General features: G+C 51.2%; 1 protein-coding gene across 1 annotated transcript in view; it reads right to left on the minus strand.

Annotated features, from left to right (window-relative positions):
• Positions 1-19,778, minus strand: part of SMAD6 (SMAD family member 6) — a 76,297-nt gene that overhangs the window by 46,576 nt on the left and 9,943 nt on the right. Inside the window, exon 3 of the mRNA XM_047863733.1 lies at positions 16,227-16,304. Coding sequence (XP_047719689.1) covers positions 16,227-16,304 — 78 coding nt within the window. The remainder of the gene's footprint in view (positions 1-16,226; positions 16,305-19,778) is intronic.

Below are 19,778 nucleotides of genomic sequence, written 5' to 3' on the forward strand. Positions count from 1 at the left end.
TTAGTAGTAACTGGAAAATGTTTTACAATTTACAACAGTACCAAGAAACGTGAACTACATTGGTAAAAATTTAACAGTAACGTACAAGATCTGTATTCTCTGATGAAGAGAAATCAAAGACCTAAATATATGGAGAAGTATACCATATACATTGATAGGAAGGCTCAACATTGTCAAGATGTCGATTCTGCCCAAACTGATTTACAGATTCAATGCAATCCCAATCAAAATCCCAGCAGGCCTTTTTGTAGAAATCAACAGCTGATTGTACAATTAATATAAAAATGTGAATGCTTAGACTAGACAAAACGACCCGGAAAAAGAATGAAGTCAAGAGGACTCATGCTACCCGATTTCAAAACTTACTATGAAGCCACAGTAATCAAGACAGTGTGATTTTGGTGAAAGGAAAGACACGTAGACAATGAAACACAACAGGGTCCAGAAAGGGAACATACATATGATCAACTGATTTTTGACAAAGGGGCCACCATAACTCAAAAGAGAAAGTGTAGGGGCGCCTGAGTGGCTCAGTTGGTTAAGTGGCCGACTTCGGCTCAGGTCATGATCTCACAGTCTGTGAGTTCGAGCCCCGCATCGGGCTCTGTGCTGACAGCTCAGAGACTGGAGCCTGCTTCAGATTCTGTGTCTCCCTCTCTCTCTGACCCTCCCTCATTCATGCTCTGTCTCTCTCTGTCTCAAAAATAAATAAACATTAAAAAAAATTTAAAAAAAAAAAAAAAAAAAAAGAGAAAGTGTAGTCTTTTCAACAAATACAAAGAGAACAAACGGATTTACACACACACACACACACACACACACACACACACAGATTCTTATCTCATACCTCAAAAGAACACAGATTCTTATCTCACACCTTATATAAAAATTAACTTGACATAGATTATAAACGTAAATATAAAACCTAAAACCGTAAAGCTTCTAGAAGAAAACAGAGGAGAAAATCTTTGTGACCTCAGGTTTGGCAGTTCTTTATACAACACAAAAAGCATGAAAAGAAACGATTAATAAACTGGATTTCAGAACAATGAAAAACTTCTGTTCTTCAAAAGCCACCATTATGAAATGAAAGACAAGCCACAGACTAGGAGAAAATACTTACAAAACACCTATCTTATATATTCTGATAGCAGAATATATAAAGAACTCTGAAAACTCAATAAGAAAGCAATCAAGCCGATAGAAAAAAATGTTCAAACGTCTGAACAGATACTTCACCAAAGATACAAAGACTGAAAATAAATACATGAGGGGCGCCTGGGTGGCTCAGTTGGTTGGGCGTCCAACTTCGGCTCAGGTCATGATCTCACGGCCCGTGAGTTTGAGCCCTGCATCAGGCTCTATGCTGACAGTCCAGAGCCTGGAGCCTGCTTCAGATTCTGTGTCTCCCTCTCTCTCTGCCTCTCCCCCACTCACGTTCTGTCTCCCTCTCTCTCTCAAAAACAAACACACATTAAAAAAAAAAAAAACTTTTTAAATAAAGTACATGGAAAGATGTTCAACATCATTAGTCATTAGAAAAATGTGAATTAATATGGCAGCGGGATACCACTTACACTTCTATCAGAATAACTCACACAAAAATCAACTGAGCATACAAAGCACCAGTGAGGACACAGAGGAACTGCAACATTCATACCCTGCTAGTGAGATGGCAAAAAGGTACAACCACTTAGGAAAACAGTGTAGCAAAGACTCCTTTAAATATACACCCAGTAATCCTACTCCTGGGTATTTACCCATGTTCACTGAAAGCTTATGTTCACACAAAACCCTGAACACACATGTTCATAGACAAAAAGACTGGAAATAACCCAAATGTCCATCCATCCATGAGGCAACGTGGATGAATCTCAGAGCATTTTTCTGGGTTAAAGGAAAAGGTACAAAAGACTACTCGCCGTATTATTGAATTTGTAGAATATTCTGGAAAAGGCAAAACTATAGAGAGAGAAATCAGATCAGGGGTTTCCAGCAGCTGGGGGTGGGGTAAGGGCTGGCCACAAGGGGACACCAAGGAACTTTTTGGAGTGATGGAAATGTTCTATCTTAACCGTGTGACAGTAGTTACATAACTGTCAAAATTCACAGTACACTTCCATGAAGTTTTACCGTATACAGAGCGTACCTTAATAAACCAAAGCCAACAACAAATCCTATGCAGCCTCATGAGGGCGTGTCTTGCCTCTCCGACCAGTCTGTGAACTCACCGACAGAATGAGGTTGCAGCCCAGAGGGGTGTAGTGCCTTGTCCAAGGACACAAGCTCTGGAGTCAGGCAGCTCTGGGTTCAAACCCCACCTCTGCCACTAATCCGCGTGTTGCCCCTGGGCTAATTACTTCTCCCCAGTGAAGTAAAATAAACTGGGATACAGAGTAATAGAACCCACCTTACCTGAAAGGGGTTAAGGAGCAAGAAACATGTGCAGTGTCTGCCACATGTTTTGTCCTCAAATTTTGGCCATTATTAGTACTACTTCTACTGCAATTGTTATTTTTGTGCAAGAGCCAGGACTGAGTGTCAGGGAATGACTCCAAACCATGTCTTCCTGCACGAGGTGGGCTATGCCAGGCAGCAGCACCACCAGTTTCCCGGTTACATCCCTGAGGGACAGAGGCAGACCCAGGTCCTACCCAGAAGGCATTCATAGTCTGGTTGGGGACAGGGGTTAAACTCAAAGCAAAGTCAACTCACTGCAAGGGAAAACCACTGAAAGTTGGGGGAGCAAAGAGAAGCCGCTATGGGCTGCCCAATCCCTGAAGGCTTCCTGGAAAAGGAAGGCTTCTAGTCGGCCTCAAAAGACAAACCAGGTGTAATTCAATCAAAGGAAAGGAGCTCTCAGGAAGGGGCGAACCAAAAAATCCCTCCACCCCTAACGTCTCCCCCACCCATCCCTGGCAAAAAGCAGCAGGCAGCCCGCAGCCTAGGCACTGCCTTCTAAGCAACAGCTTTGGGCCAAGGGGAGGTGCAGGCATGACAGCAGAACGTCCGGGCACCATGCGTCAGCCGGGTACCCACATGTGTCCCCGCATCTGGGCAGGAGGGTCCGGCGGAGGGCTGGCCCCGAATGCTAGGCTTTCACTTTCTCCTCTTTTTTTTTTTTTTTTTTTCCGTGGACCTGAATTTGGGTTTGTCTGGGGAGTGTTTTCTTAAGCCCAAGTGTTTTTCCTGCAGCCCAGGCCCGCCCCCTCCCGCCCCTCCTGGTCCGCGTCTGAGCAGCGGCCAGTGAAACTGCCTGGCTCTCCAGGGCCGCCTTTGATGCACGCCCCTCTCCAGACTTCAATGTCGCTGTGTGCACGGCCCCTTTAATAAGTTATTTCCGTGGAAAACCCTGGTAACTCGGTCATGAATCAAGCCTATAAACACCTCAAACCCATCAAAGCACCCAAGAAAGGGAGGGGGCGGGCGGGCAGAGAAAATCTCTTACGGTAACTCACACACTGCTCCCTCAGAAGGGCCAGGCTGCCCTGTTGTCAGGGGCCCCACTGGGGCAGAGCCAGCCCGCCCAAACAACCACATGTCACCCCGGCGTCCTCGGATCCAAGGCCCCGAAGGACACTGCCTGTCTGTGTGTCCCCAGGAGCGACGCGAGAGTCCCAACCCAACGCCCAGCAAGATTTACAGCCCAGAGCGGCAAACCCGGTCGGCTGCTCCCAGGGTACAGGAATGTAATAGTTTGGCTACCGGTGAAAGGCCCAGTTTATTGGAAACACACTTCTTTTCCAATGTTTGGTTTCCTTTCGCTCTTTTCTCCTTTTTGTTTTTCCCAGCGTGCACTGCCCAGGGCCTTCGGAAAGGACATGGGGCTAAAATCCTACCTCGGGGGTGAAGCGGGGAGGCGGGCTGGGTGACCACTTGGGAGCCGTGGGGCCAAGGACGGGCACTGCCCTCCTCCGGTCTCATCTGCAAAATGGGTGGGATGAACCAAGAGTTCATCCCAGAAGCATTTCTGACTGAACACCGTGGTCTCAGGACAAGAGCCTGGCAGGGCCTGGAATAAAGCTGACCACACATTTAATGCGCGGCCCAGCGACTCAACTCCCGGCTAGATGTCCTTACGTCCACAGAAAGGCCTATCCAAGAATACTTACTGTCACCTCACAGGTAGGAGCCCCCAACTGGGAGCTGTGCCCAAGTGCCCATCAGTAGTCAGATGGGTACGTTAGCCTAGGGGAACCATGGTGGGTACCCATGGAATCCTCTCCAGCAGTGAGTGAGCGCTCACAGGTGTTCACAACAGGACAGGTGAGCCTCCTGAACATTCTGCGGCATTAGAGAGCCCACAGGACTGGTGGAGGAAATGGGTGACTCGTGGTCAAAGATACCAAAATTCCAGTCACGAGATAAACATTCCTGGAGGTGTAATGTGTAACGGGGTGACTACTGTTAACAGGGCTATCTTGTACATTTGAGAGTTGCTAAGGGAATAGACCTTAAAAGTAACCATCACGAGAAAAAACAAAACGTCACTATGTGGTTACGGACGTTTACTGAACTTAGGCAGCAATAGTTTTGTAATCTGTACATATGTCAAATCATTATGCTGTACACCTAAAACGAATACAACATTGCATGTCAACTGTATCTCCATTTAAAAAAAAAAAGAAAAGGAAAGAAAAAGAGAAGAGCCCACGGTATAGGTTTTCCATTTGTGCCAGCTTCAGAAACAGGAAAACTAGCCTCCGGTTTTCCAAGTCAGAACAGAGCTCAGCTACCCATGCAGAGAGGGGGGCGGGAGGCGGTGGGAAACGCACGCGCGAGAGAGCTTTTGAGGTCACATTATGTTTCTTGATCGGGGCAACAGTAACACAAATAACAAATACGCTCAGTTTGGAAAAACCGTTCACTTGGGATATGTGTGCTTTTTCTACACACATAGTACACAGCAATAAGCATCTTCACATCGCCTTGCCTTTGCCCAGCAGCTCCCAGGGCCTGGGGTGCCCTTTCCCCTGTGGCCTGGTGAAACCCTCCATCTGACCTTGGCCCCAGCTCTGCTCCCCGCATCCCCTGCAGCCTCCCTGGGTAGCTGCTGTCTCCCAGCCCACACTCTTTCCTTGGGAAACAGCATTTACCCTGCTTCTCTAGGAAGTGATTTTCCCCCCAATCTTTCTAATTAGATTCTAAGTTTCCTGAGAAGGCCCTGCCTTGGGTACCTTCTCCTTCATGCAATCCCACCCAGCATGCTAATACTTGGTCACCAATTCACTTCCTCACATTCACAGAAAATCAAATGCACACCAGGCACCATACGTATGGCATCTCCAGGGCATCCATGAGATGTTGCCAAACCCACTTGTCAGAAGTGAAGTAAGGCTGCAAGAGGGAGGTCTGTCTGGCCCCCAAGCCTGGGCTTTCCACCCCTGCCCTGCTGGGTCCCTGAGCATCCCGTCATCTATACGCCTCACTCCACACCATGCCTCAAGGTCCAGAAGCAGGCCTGGGCAGAGCTGACTGTCTCATTTCACTTTTTGGTAAGGCTATTTAGATCCAGGGAGGCGTCCGGGCAACAAGGAGGGCAGCGACTTTCTTGAGCCATCGGACAACCCACCTTGCTGCAGAAGATGTAAACTACACCAACCTCACGGAGTTGCTGATCAGATGCTCACCTTTAGCTGAGTGGCTTTGAGCAAGTCAAGTTTAACCACCTCCCACACTCAGTTTTCTCCCTTGAACACTGGAAGTTATGACACCTGTTTTAAAGCAGTTTTGAGATGCCATGTGCACCCAATCCCCAGAAGTGATCAAGCACAGGCTGGGGGCCCCCGCTATAGAAAAGGCTCCGCGTTGAGGAGGAGATGGCCAGATCTGAGTTCTTAGCCCTGGCTGCATATTAGAATCACTTGGGGAATTTTTTAAAATCCTGATGCCCAGTCCCTCCCCAAGCATTTCCGGAATGGGGTCTGAGCTTTTTAAAAACTCTTCAGGGAAGAGGCAAGTCTAATGTGCAAAGAGAACTGAGAACCAATGAGTTAGACCTACTGGCCCATTTTACAGAGGGAGAGGCTGAATGGAAGCAGTTTGAGACCAAGACAGGTGGGACAAAGCCAGAACTGGGACCCGGGTCTCCTGGCCCCCAGGCCAGGTTCGGCCCTACTGTTAGACTCCAAGGAAGCCCTTGGGGCTCTCTCTGGCCTTTGTCCTGTGAGGAAGAGGGCAGGCAGCTAAGACACAGCTGGGCAGCCAGGTAGGAGGAGATGGGCCCTCTCTGCCATTCTTGGCTCCTCTCTCTGGTCAAACAGCAATGGAGGCTCCAGAGGCAGGGCTCCCCCAGTCCATATCAGGGTTTCCTTGAGCCTGAGACAGACCACATGAGCTGAGAGAGTCCAGGGGTGTGGAGAGGGCATGGCATCCCTGTGAAAGCTGTTCTGTTTTAGGCCCTCTGGAGGGGGGGCGGGGGGGCCTTCTGTGAATCACAGACACCATGCCAGTATCTACCGCTGGCCCACTCTGGGCCCTGAGCTGGGCACTAGGTGGGGAAGACCCAGGCCCTGCCCCCCAAACCCCATTCCCAGCATCTGCCCCCTGAGAGCAGCCTGGAGTCCTTGTAAAGTGTCCTCTCTTCTCCTGCAGCTGTGGCGGCAGGTGGGAGTGACCCATGACCCATTCCCCCCATCCCTCAGCCCAGCAGGGCAGGACCCAAGGCCCAGAGAGAATGTGTGGTTTGCAGAAGACCACACAGCTGCCGAGTGCAAGGCTGGGAGCCCACAGGGCACCTGGGGAGCATATCACCTCAGTGTCGGATATAAGGCAGAGGATGAGAGGACCCAGGGAGGGGAGCAGAGACAGGCAGAGGGGTGGGGAGAGACATAGCCTGGGACTTTCCGGGGCACACACATCCTGATGGGCAGATGGAGCCAGCCTGTCTCCAGAGGTGCCTCCGGTGCCATATTTCAGCCCATTCAGCCCGAGAGGAGGGGGCCAGAGCCAGAAGGTGCACTCTGCCCCTCGCTGCCCACACCCCCCATTCTAGGCTGGGTGCCGGAGCCCGCCTCCCCACCTTCTCCCCCACCTGGCACAGAAGGCCTAACAGCCCAGTTTCTCCCAGCTCTGTCCCGTGCTGGCACAACCCTGGATAACTCGGAGTGATTAAAATGGTTTCCAGGCTCCTATCTCTGAGCTCCTACCTCTCTTTTTAAAGATCAATTAAAGTCCTGGCAATGATTCACCTTGCAGTCTGGGGCAGTGGCTTTGATGTCTGCTCCAGACATGAGACCTCTGTTTTTCCCAACCCAGAAGCTTCTACCACAGGGTAAGGGTAGTGTCCCTCCCTCAGGCCAGGGCACCCCTGCTTTGCAGGGGTGCCACCCCCCAAGGCCTTCCCCTCTCTGGCCGAGGGGTGCCCGGCCCTGCCAGGGGTGGCGAGGGGAAAGGGCCCATAAACACCAGGAATTCTTTCCACAAAGGGCAACTGGAAAAGTGATGTATCTCTGCTTCCCTTGGCGGCCAAGGGGCACGGAGGGAGAATGTTTAATATAAAAACATCTGACAAAGTACCTTCAGGATATATTTTCTGCATCAAAGAAGGAGCTCTTGGCAACAGCCGCTCTACCCTGACAAGGAAACTTTCGAGTGCGGCTCCCGATTGTTACAGACGCCCAGGGAAAGCGTGCCAGCGAGGACAGGAGGAGGGCGAGCCACCGAGCCCGGCAGACAGATGGTTGTGATTAGGCTGGAAGCAACCAACTGCATTTTCTGGAATTTCAGGTCTCCTCGGAAAACCTGCTGGTTCTCCCGGAGATGTGGGCCGCCTGAGGTGTAGTGAGGGGTAGGCAGTGGCTGCCTCCGTCTCGAGCCAAAGCACCCTGGGCAGGAACAGGACGCCCCCTGGGCCCAGCAACCCCCTCTCGGAAACCTGCCCACCTGCCATCCCAGTGGTCATTCATTTACTCATCCAGCAACCATCTGATGAGCAGAGCTCCTCTCTGGGGCCTGGTGACAGTTGTTCCTGTCAAATCTGGGGGGTACCCAGGGCCACAGAAGCGCCAGAGGAACAACCATGTCAGTCCTGTATCTTTCAGGGGGCAGGAAGGGCCCTGTGCCAGAGACTGGGGAACCCGACATGAGCCAGACTGCCTGGGTTCTTTTTTTTTTTTTTTTTTTTTAATTTTTTTTTTTTCAACATTTATTTATTTTTGGGACAGAGAGAGACAGAGCATGAACGGGGGAGGGGCAGAGAGACAGGGAGACACAGAGTCGGAAACAGGCTCCAGGCTCCGAGCCATCAGCCCAGAGCCTGACGCGGGCTCGAACTCACGGACTGCGAGATAGTGACCTGGCTGAAGTCGGACGCTCAACTGACTGCGCCACCCAGGCGCCCCTGGACTGCCTGGGTTCTAATCCCAGTTCTAGTTTTCTAGCTGGGTGACCTTGGGTAGGTTTCTTAACCTCTCTGAGCCTCAGTTATTTCTGGCTAATAAAAGTAGCTACCTCACAGAGCTGTCGGGAGGATTCCATGAGTGAATACATGCATGGCACTTTACAAGGTGCCTGGCACAGACCTCGGGATTACCCGTGATTCTTGAATATGTGCTACGATCTTATGGGTTCTCTCTCACTCTGGGTCTCTTGGTCCTGGGCAAGAAAAAATCGTCCATTCATCCCTTCATCCATCCCACAGCGACCTCCAGCTATGGGCTAGTCCCTGTGCTGGATGCCAGACAAGGTCCAGAGCCCCTTCGGAACCAAGTATATTCTAGAGTTCCTCTGGCCCCAGTGACCACAAGCCTTCTGCTCTAATCCATTCCTCCAGATTCAGGACAATCTTGCTGGATTCATCTTTCCCTATTCCCCCATCTCACACATATTAACCTTCTGGCCACAAACAAATTCAGAACACATGGTGCTATTATACACCTCCCTGCTCCTGCACAAGCCGTCCCTCGTTTCCAACATGCTGTCTATACCCTGTTGTCTTCTTGGTGAACTCCTAGTCATCCTACAAAACCCAACCCAGAATCACTTTCTCCTTGAAGCTTTCCCTGCATACCCCATTCCCACTCCAACAGAGTCCCCAGCTCTTGTCTCTGTGCTGGTGCTAAGCCTTGCCAATATTTCCCCAGCACTTAGCACCAGCAATCATTCACCATTCTTTGCTTGCGGTCCATCTCTCCTTCTAGACCATTAGCTCCTACAGGGGAAGGGCCAGGCTTTCTTCACTTTATATCACCTGCCACTGACATGCAGTAGGTTCCTAATAAATGTTCAAGACACTGACGTCATCCCAAAGCCTACCATCAGGAAACACACCAGCTCTGGGGTCCTTTGTCAGGGGCCCCAATGAGTATAAAAGCTGTGTGATTTCCGGTGACTCAGTTGCCCTCTCTGGGCCTTGGATTCTTCATCAGTCAAGTGTACCCCCACTCCAAGCTTTAGTGCTCCAGGGGGTGAGGGATACAGGACACCGATCCCCTCCCTCCACATGGCCTTGTCCCAGGCATAGTTCTGCTTTGGGACAATGATGAGAAGCTAAGATCCTACCAGGCCAGAAGCCCCAGCTCCCTGCACAACCCCTTGAGGGCCAGGATCTGGTACCCTCTGCCTGGAACACACCATTACCGAGGAGACCCTGAGATCAGTGGCCTAATGGCCCAATATACAGCTGAACAAACTGAGACTAGAGAGGTGAAGTGCTTGCCTGAAGTCATGCCACAGGGTAAAGGCCAAAACCAAGCCCGGAAGCCACTCCAGTGTGCTGCCCTCCATCCTACAGTGCTTCCTGCCAAGCCAGGATGACCAGACCCCTCCACAAACACCTGGTCCTCCCAGGATGCTGTCTATACCCTGTTGTCTTCTGGGTGAACAGAACACCTCTGTCACTGATGCCTTTCACCCCTCACTATCTCCATTCCAGCCTCAGACAACCAGCCTAGGAAGAATAGGTCCTTGTGTGACATCCCAGGAGTTTTTAAGGAGAGAAAAAGGCTTTTCCCCCGCTCTGGTTGGTCAAAACTGAAAAAAAACAGTCAAACATGCTTGATGCAAGTTCCCAATGCTGCCAATGTTGGAACCAGAGGCAATTGGTCTTTCTCCTCAACTGCTGCCCTGAGAGAAGTCAAGGAGTCTGGGGCTGTCTTGAATTGGAGATGACAAGCTGGTCCTGGCCCAGGAACCCAGCATCCATCCAGGTCCACCACCACCAGGCCAGAGCCTGACCCAGGGGGATGGACAGAGCAAGGGTGGACCACCCCCAAAAGCCAGCTCTTAACTCGTGGGCACCAATCTGGGTTCAAGTCTAAATGTGTCAAGGCACCGTCTGCCTTGATCTCCAGGTAAGACTTCCTTCCTGCTCTCCAAAGCAAAGTGAAAGCCGTTTTGCAGCTAAAACTTTACCCCTCTGCCCTCCAGCACTTCCTCCTAAACCACTCGGCACACAGCACCTAGACCTACAGACAATGAACACTGTCATGTGCCTGCAATGTTTTCCGGGCTCTGCCTGTCATCTGGGTGCGATCGGTTTATACAAACTGGCTGGGCCGGACATTACCTGTGCACTCTGTGTATTACAGTAAAAAGTTTTTAACAGGACTTGGCTTCCCCCTGCCTCATCTCCTGCCAACACCAGGTGCTTTGCTTGCTAGCCCCTCTAAATCCCTTTGCTTTTTCAGCATCAGGCTGTTTTCTCATCTCCAGACCTTGGCACCTGCTATGTCTTCTACCTGGAACGCATCTACCCACCCCCCCAAACTTGTCTCTTTTGTAGGCTCCTATTCATCCCATAAAACCCAACTTGGACATCAACTCTTCCAGGAAGTCTTCCTGGGCTGCCTTCTCACCACACCAAGCGTCTATCCCTAATCTCTTCTTCCTCTGGACGGCCTGTTACACCCCTCCTCATTATTACTGCATCTTCCCCTGACTGTGAGTACCATGACGATAGAGATAATGTAATTTTTATCTTCTGAGCTCCCAGCCTTAATCACAGTGCCTGCCACGCTGTAATGGCCACACCTACCATATGCCGTGTGCCAAGCCTTGGCTGATTCACGGGCATCATCTCATAGTGGCTAAGTGGCTGTCCCAAAGCCCCACAACTAGGAAAGGGCACAGCTGGGACTGGAACCCGGGGTCCAACAGTGCACAGCCCGTGCTCTTCAGCCACTTTGCTAGAGAAGCTCAGCACACATGGAGTGAACTGAACTGAGGACCCTGGAGAACAAGGAGCTCTAGGGTCTGTGGTGGATGGGGGTGTCTGAGGAGAGCATCTTGGAACCTAGAATCAGGAAGCAGCAGGAAACAATACCGCACCAACATGCTCCTCTCCCAGCTTCCGGAGCCACCGATGAAGAACATCAGACAGCGCCAACCCCAGAGGGTACCTCTTCAGAGACCACTGAGAAGAAAGGAGGCAGGTGTTTGGGCAGCATGGACTCCCCTTGGTTGTAACCTGGCTCTACTTGCTTATGCTCGCTGTGTGGCCCTCAGCCACTCTCCTAACCTCTCTGAGCCTCTGTTCCCAAACTCTGTCAATCTATAGAATGCAAGAATCCTAGAGAATGAATTGTGCCCTCAAGAAGCACAGTCTGGTTGATGGAGGAAAGACACATGCAGCTGAGCTCCCACCCCGCCCCCCCCCCCCCCCCCACCACGTGGTCCTGTGTAGCTCCCTTCCTTCCCTGGGCTTTTCCCTCTTTGAAGTGAGGGACCGCCCTCACCGACACAGCTCTAAAGAAACAGCATGCTCTGAGGACTGACCGTACACACATCCAAAGTCGGGAAATAGGACAGCCCTGTGACTGGCAGCTTATACCACACCTTGTATACCATAGGTACTTACTAAAGGCACTTGAATAGCTATCTGATAGGCACTAGAATAGGCTACCAGAGGGGAGTCACTGGTTCCTGAAGCTGGCCCAGGGCTGCACCCCCCCCCCCCCCCCCAGCCCCACAGCATTGGAATGGGGCAGGCCTGGCTTCTAAAGCAACACAGCACTTCAGGCCCTCATTAAACGTTTGGCCCAAAGCTCACTCCGCACCCAGCACGGAGCCTGGTCTGGCTGCTCTTTCCCACCCAGGGCATAATGCTCCTTGTGTTATGCTCTTTCTGTTCTTCTAGCCTAGGGCAGCCAAGAGCTAAGAGAATCCTGCCCTCCTCACTCATCCCTCCTCAGAATGACCATGCCTATGTGGCCCTTCATCCTACAATTCTTTGAATTACAGCATATTCTACTTTCAAGTTGCCAAGAAGGGTTGCCTACCAGCCACTCACACTTTAGTGTGAATTTAAGTAGCTAATCTTGTTTTCCTCCCTAAACTAAACTGAAATCAAGGGAATGGGAGAAAGGTAGAGGTGTCATGGAGGGGAAAAGGATGGCCTGAGGGAGCTTTAGATAGTCAGGGGACAGCGTCCCAGGCTCTGAGTTAGGGAAGGAATCCAGAGCATCAAGCTTTTGAAGGCACCCCAAAAGGAACTCCTAGGTTGTCAAGACTCTGGGTGTCAGGGTCTTTAGATCTAGTGGAAGCTGTGCATTCTGCCCCTCACTGAGTAATCTTGGTAGAGTCACTGTCCCTCCTGAGCTTCAGGTTTCTCATCTGTGTAGCAGGGATCACGCATCTAAATGTGGAGCTGATAAACAGATCAGATGAGGGTGTCCTGTCAACCACTCAGCAGAGAGCTGACACAAGACAGCCCTCTGTCCTGCTGCCCACGCCCCCGCCCAGCCACCCACATGCCCTTGCCTGCCCCGGCTATGACTGCGCCTCAAAACGCCCACCATCCCCCTAAAGTGGCCTCAACCACAGAACAGGAAAGTGAAGCCGAGACCTTGGAGCTGGATCAAAATAGAACGCTCCAAGCCAGGCGCTGGGATTGACACTGAACAAGGCCAACAAGCAGGGCTGCAGACCCTGCTCAAGAAAGGGGCCAGGCTCTCAGGAACAGCTGCCTCTCAGGGAGGCAGAGGGGGCTGAGGCGGCTGGCTGGTGTGGCCTCTGGGTGGTCTGCAGGGTTTGCCCAGTGGTGACAAGGATAAACACAAAGCCCTACACCTCTTGCCAGCCCCGCACCCCCATCCTCAGTCCTTAAACAGGGATGGACTGTCCCAAGGCTCTACCCTGTCCCCAGCCCCCACCAGGGTGTGTCTCAGGGAAGGGGATGGGAATGCTAGCTGCGGAATGCCAGGCAGGACCCTCGGGGCTGGAGGGCTGGGCAGTCCCAGTCCAAGCCTGCCACTCACAATTCAGGAATTTGGGCAGCCTGCCCAGCAATGAGCCTCAGTTTCCTCACCCATAAAACAGGGGGAGTCACATCTGTCTCACTGGCTCGTGGTAAGGAGTCAACGAGATGGAGAATGACCAGCTCTTCACAAAGTACTCAGTAGTGAGTGTCAAGAACTGTCAACTGTTGACAACAGCAGTGGCAGCATGATTATCTGTCCTTGACCATCAAACACCCTGGCCTGGCCCAACACATTCTGCCCATCATCTTTCTGACCTCACTTCCCACCCTGCCAGGCACAACCCTGCATTATATCCTAGCCAGATGGATGACTCCTAACTTCATCCACTGAGACCTGTCACCCCTCTGGGCCTTCTCCTCACCCTGCCGGGCCTCCCTCCCGGAGCCTGTCCTCCAGTGTGACAGCTACTCCAGCCCCAAGCCTATGAGCTCCCAGGAGGCAGGGGCAGTGCCAACGTACTGCCCATTGGTCCTCAGATTCCCAGAGCACGAGTAAGCTGGAAAAGCTGAACAGGGAGCCCCCGGTGTGGGAGGAGACACATTAAGTCCCTGGAAGGGGCCTGGGTGACCACGTGGGAAAGGTTCCACTTGCCTACTGAGACAACCCAGATCTCAGACCAAAGCCCGCCAGATCCCATTTGATCCCCTCAGTGCCAATCCCAAACTTCCTCCCCAGCTCCCCTAGCCCTTCAGAATTCCAAGTCACTGGATGCCCACCTCCCCCCCCCCCCCCCCGATTTTCTCATGAGAACCAAGTAGTCCTTGTCCAGTTAAGAACAGCAGGGGCCTCCTCACTGGCCATTACCACACACCGCTCTGGGATGACTGGGCAGTAATCCCAAACACAGGGCCCCTGGGCCCTGGAGGCAGCCAAACCTATCGACCCCAGGGTTCCCAGAGACGTCCCTCCAGAGGGCGCTCTCTCCTGGTTTCCCTAAGTGTTCTGGGGTCTGCTCCCTCCTGCCTGAGCCACACACCAGATCAGCTCCGGGATGATAGAGATCAAAAGAGATTGGGGCGCCTGGGTGGCTCAGTCGGTTAAGCGTCCCACTTCAGCTCAGGTCATGATCTCACGGCTCATGGGTTTAAGTCCCGCATTGGGCTCTGTGCCGACAGCTCAGAGCCTGGAGCCTGCTTCGGATTCTATGTCTCCCGCTCTCTCTGCCCCTCCCCCACTCATTCATTTCTCTCTCTCTCTCTCTCTCTCTCTCTCTCTCTCTCTCTCTCAAAACTAAATAAACATAAAAAATTTTTTTAAAAAAAGAGAGACTACATCTGCAAACGTACTGCAGAACTCTACAGCACCCCCGCAAATGAGAATTTCCACCATTAATTGGGGGGATGGGGGTTGGGGGGGGTGTCGAAAAATTACCCATCCATCCAACCTATCCCAATGCAATCACCTAAATTAAACACATCCTGAGGGCTGGCAAGGGCACAGAATCATGCATTCAGAAATACCGTTAAGCCTCTTGCTTCAAAATTATATGTGGCTTCCTTCTACATAGGCAAAGGAGAAAAAAGAATGGAGTGAAATATTAACTTCTTACATTCATCCGGTAAGGTCTTTCAGGGAAAAACACTACAACCAAGTAGGGACCAAAAGGCACAGAGGAAACCCCCGATTAGAGGGGGCCACCAGAGACCAGAAGGCAGGGAGGACCCCGAAGCCCTGGACCTCAGTACCGGCTGAGCCCCACTATGTGACCCCGGGGCAAGTCACTTCTTGCTCCAGCTTCTAGTTTTCCTATCTTTGAAACAGACATACTCTTGCGACCTCCATGGTTGTGATGGAATACGGAATGAAGAGGGGCTCAGACACGGGAAATGGCCAGGCAGCCATGCACAGCCAGCATCATGTCACCCTTAGAGTCATGGGGAGGGGTTGGCAAGAATAACAGACAGATCTTCACGTGAAGGAATGGAGGCATTGGGGATACAGTCAGCCCTTGCAGGGAAGGGGGGACAGAGCAGTGGTTATAAGCACAGTGGCGAGTGGTTCTGCTACTATGTGACCCTGAGTGAGTCCTTTACTGCTGTTCTGAGCTGATGCATGAAAAAGGGGCCCATGCAGAGGAAACACTAAACGGCTATGGTCGCGGCTATTGCTATCATGACATGGGCGTGGGGCAGGGGAAGGGCAGCTGCGATGCAGACAGACAGAGGCCTTCACGTGGAGACCCAGCCATGCCCACTTGGGAGGCAGCTCCAGCCTGAGTGGCTGTCACACCACACAGCACAGATCCAGGCCACAAGCCCCAGCTGTCTTCACGGCACACCCATCCATCATGTTCCCAAAGGGTCCCACAGACCTCAGCACCAGAGTCCCTCCTGGCCCTCGATGCCCCCCGGGCACCACCAACCTCTGATCTCCTAAGGAAGGGTTGGTTTAGGTAGGCCCAGGAATGTGAAGCTCCCTGTGGCCAACTCTTAATTGCAGGGGATTGGGAGACTCCAAACTGGGGTTCTCTCTGCTTCCTAGCCCAGCATCCACTGCTCGGGGAGAGACATGGAAGCTACCAACCTTTGGCAAACTCCTCGTTTGCCAGACCCTCTGTCCAAGCTCGTTCTACCCACTCGACCTCCACTCTTCTGACCCTCCACGTCTGTCCTTCCCCAGAGGTGTGGACAGGAGGAGAAACCCACAAAGATAAATATATACCAACACATCCACTCTGGGGCCTCTTGGCAGCTGGGAAAAGAGGTTCCCCTGCTAAAATGAGGGATAGAGGGTCATGCTGGGCTTTCCCTGTTTCCATGAGACAAGGAGGAGTCCACTGGTGAACACGTGGACCAACAGGCACTTTCAAAGTGACCATCTTTAGATCTCATTCGTACAGATTGTCGTTAACCCCAAGGACGCCAGGGATGAAGACAGGGACAGTCTTCCTATCCAAGAGGTGGGAGGAAAGGGGAAAAGAAAAGGAGGAAGGAAATCAAAAAGGCCTCCATCAAGCCCCCGCCCCCAACCTGTCCCCCTTCTGTGAAGTTCAACACAACGGCAACGTGCAAGGACAGAAATGCCAACCTGAGAATTCACCCGGGGCGGTGATGAGGGAGTTGGTGGCCTCCGTTTCAGTGTAAGACAATGTGGAATCAGATAGATCTACGGAAGAAACAAAAAGACAACTCAGTTGGCTGCGGGGCGCTCCTCTCCTTTCTTCTCACGCATCTGTGTGTGTACGTGTGCATGTGCACACGCAAGTGCTTGCAAAGGGCGACGTGTCCCTCTCAGCTTCCTGATGCCACTCTGTAACTTGGTCCCGCGATCACGCGAGACCAGGCCAGCCGGCCCTGGAACTTCCCTGGAAAATGCTGACTGCTGCAGCCCTCACACCTGAAAAAGTTTCAACTGCCCTGACCACAGAAATAACCCAAGTTCAGGGGACTGAGCAAGTAGCAACTTGGAGCCTCTGTGGGTAAGGTTAAATTAAGCCCCTAAACAATTCATAGTTGCTGTGCTTAATTACAACCATTAAAATTCTTAAAGTTGTTCCTTCTTGCTTCCTTCCTTCCTTGCTTCCTTCCTTCCTCCCGCTGGAGCTCGGGAAGCTCTGTTTTAACAAGTTACCAGCCATCCTCACTCTGTCCCGCTTACACCCCTCTAATTAAGGGCTCAAGCATTTGCTCCCAGATTAACTTTTTTCTCGCTCTTCCCTCCTCCACTCTTTAACATCCAAACCTGCTCACGGAGCAACTTTCAATGCCTGGACTGGTTTTTTTAAGGCATTCTTTTTTTTTTTTTTTTTTTTTTTAAGTAGTTTTAAGTACTTCGTATGGCATGCATTATTTGTTTTTCCCTGTCTGCAGTGCGGTGAGACGAGGAAAAGAAAATCTTTGGCACGTTTTCTCTTGGACACTAAGCTACCACCTTGACAAGCCGATGCCTTTTGGGGGCAGGCAGACTGGCAAATTTTTTCCTCTGCGACCAGCTATGGGGCGTTGTCCATGTGAAGGCATCAAAAGGTACGTTCTGTGAGGTTGACAGCTCATCACCTTCTTACCCAGCTCAACCCAAGTCTGGCTCAGTGGGTCCCACCTGACCAACCTGGGGATTCCTGGAACCAAAACCGTTAGCCAAAGCCCTGGCTAGCTAGAATTCCATTCGATCCTGTAGGATTTTTTTTTCCCTTTTACCACATGGTTTGGGGAGCGGGAAGATGAAACATTAACCAATTCTAGGGGGGGGTGGTTTGGGGTTTTTTTGTTGTTGTTTCCAATTGCCAGATGCTGACTGGGTGTTCTGGGTTTTATTTTGCTTTTTGGTCTCATGTGATCACAGAGGCTTAGAAGTGAACTGACTTTTTGTTTATGAAAAAGCAACAATGCAAGGAAAAGAAAATAATACAAAAAATAGCCCGGACCATTTATCAGGACACGAAAAAGTTATCTGCTGCTAAAATGTGTTAGGAGGAAACTACGGACACATGGAAAATCTCTTGGAAACAAAAATAATAACCCCAATGCCCAAGCGGGAACTTCTTAAAAGCGTTTTGCTTTTCGGATCTAATGTTCCCAAAGTGCAACATCGCAGGCTGGACCCTATTCCTTGCGGGAGCCGCTGTAGAGCCAACGTGGGCAGCTCTGTGAGGGTCCCGGGCATGGGAACGGTTCCCACCTTTCACAGCTAGTAAGTCCCTATCCTGCATCCTTCCAAACCCTCCCATTTATTGCTTCTAGCGAGGCCCTGACATCTGATACCCTGCAGTGGCTGATGGAGAAAAAGAACACTCCCAACCTTGATCACTGCTCGAGCCCCAGAGAGGGACCCTGCTTTGAAGCTGGAGCCCCAGGTTTGAGTCCAACCTCCACCATCAGTCATAAAAATCAGGGCTCACCAACTTCTTCTGCAAAAGGCCCCAGAGCGAATAGTATTTTCAAGCCTTGTGAGCCACACGATCTCTGTTACAGCTACTCAACTGTGTCACTATAGCATAGAAGCAGCTACAGACAACATGGAAACAGGCAAACACGGTGATATTCCAGCGGGATTTTTTTTCACGGATGCTAAACTTTGAATTTCATGTAATTTTCACATGTCAGGAAATATTACTCTTTCGATTTTTTTTTTTTTTTAACCATCGAAAAAAGTACAAAACATCCTTAGCTCACAAAACATACAAAAAACAGATGGCAGGCCATAGTCTACAGATTCCTGAGCTATGTGACCACCAGCAAGTGTCATTTCCTCTTTTCCGGGCCTCAGTTGTCCCATTTGTAAAATAACCGGGACACCTGTTGATTTCCAAATGGTCATTCTGCAGGGCCAGGCGGTGTCCTGATTTTTGCTGCTTTATCACAGGCTGACCTGCAATTCCTCGGGGCAATGATCCTTGACATTCGAACTAAGGGGCTACATTTACTAAGAACCTTTGAGGGTTTTCCCCCCCTCTAATGGATCTACAGATCTTCTAAGCGACCAGTGCAATTATGTTGACTTGGGAAATGCTGAGACAGGCCTGTGAGGGAGGGATGGGGAACCGCCGAGCTGAATGGGGTTTCTGCCTCAGCCCTGCTGCTCATTAGCTGCAGGGCCCGCTCCAGCCCTCAGCCAGATTCCTCATCTATGAAGTGACAGGGTCCCACCAGATGACCTCTTCAGTTCCCCCAGAAAACTAAATAAAGCTCCTCCATGCACGGGATGACCATCCGTGGGGAAAAACAATGAGGAAGTTGCCATCATTAAACCACTGACTCACACACCGTCATGGGACAGGCTCTGTCCTCCTAGGCTGAAGAGGTCAAACTCCTGAAGGGACCCGGTGGGCATTTCTGACTGCACAAGGCGGGGGGGGGGGGGGGGGGGGGGGCCTGGAAAGAAAACTGGCCTGGATGCCTGAGAGTCTGCGACACTTAGAAGTGACCTCCCAGATGATGCTGACACAGGCTACTGGGAAGAGGCCTTTACCAAAAACAAAACAAAACCTACTTCTTGTGGTCACTTGGTGGAATGTGTGAGCATCACTGGTGTGCTATCGGACTTTGGAAGCTTGACTCCCACGGGAACTGCCTGGGTCGCAAAGTTTCTCTCTTGGTACTTAGTAAAGCCAAACGAACTCACCCCATCCCTGGTATCCTCCTCTGGGGGACCCAGCAGGGCCAGAAAACAAGCCACCGCTACTTGTAAAACCACATGCAGCTACTCCAGAATACGAGCTGCTCATCTAGCCCCAAGGGTTTCCAGAGAACACTTCTGACTCTGAGTGGGACCTGCCTACAATGACATTACCACCTCCACGGAGCACACCCCGGGGTCGGACCACGCCAGGGGCTTTCTGCACCAATACACGGATTTTCTGCACAGTCCGACGGTTGTTTCTGCCCAGGTGAACTTCCTGGCTTAAAATGGGGGGAAAAACACCACCCCTCTCAAAGGGGACTTCATATGCTCTACCTATCTGTCATAGTGCTAATTAACACAAGTCAAAGGAGAACAACCAAGGGCTGGGGGAGGGAGAGAGGAAAGAGGGAAATACCAAACCCATCTCCAATGAGGTGCTTAAGTCAAAACCCATTCATCTCCCACAGGCCCATGTTTAAAGGTCACAGAGAGGTTAATGATGAGCCGAGGAATTTCAAG

Source organism: Prionailurus viverrinus, chromosome B3, assembly GCF_022837055.1.
Source record: "Prionailurus viverrinus isolate Anna chromosome B3, UM_Priviv_1.0, whole genome shotgun sequence".
NCBI classification, from domain to species: domain Eukaryota; kingdom Metazoa; phylum Chordata; class Mammalia; order Carnivora; family Felidae; genus Prionailurus; species Prionailurus viverrinus.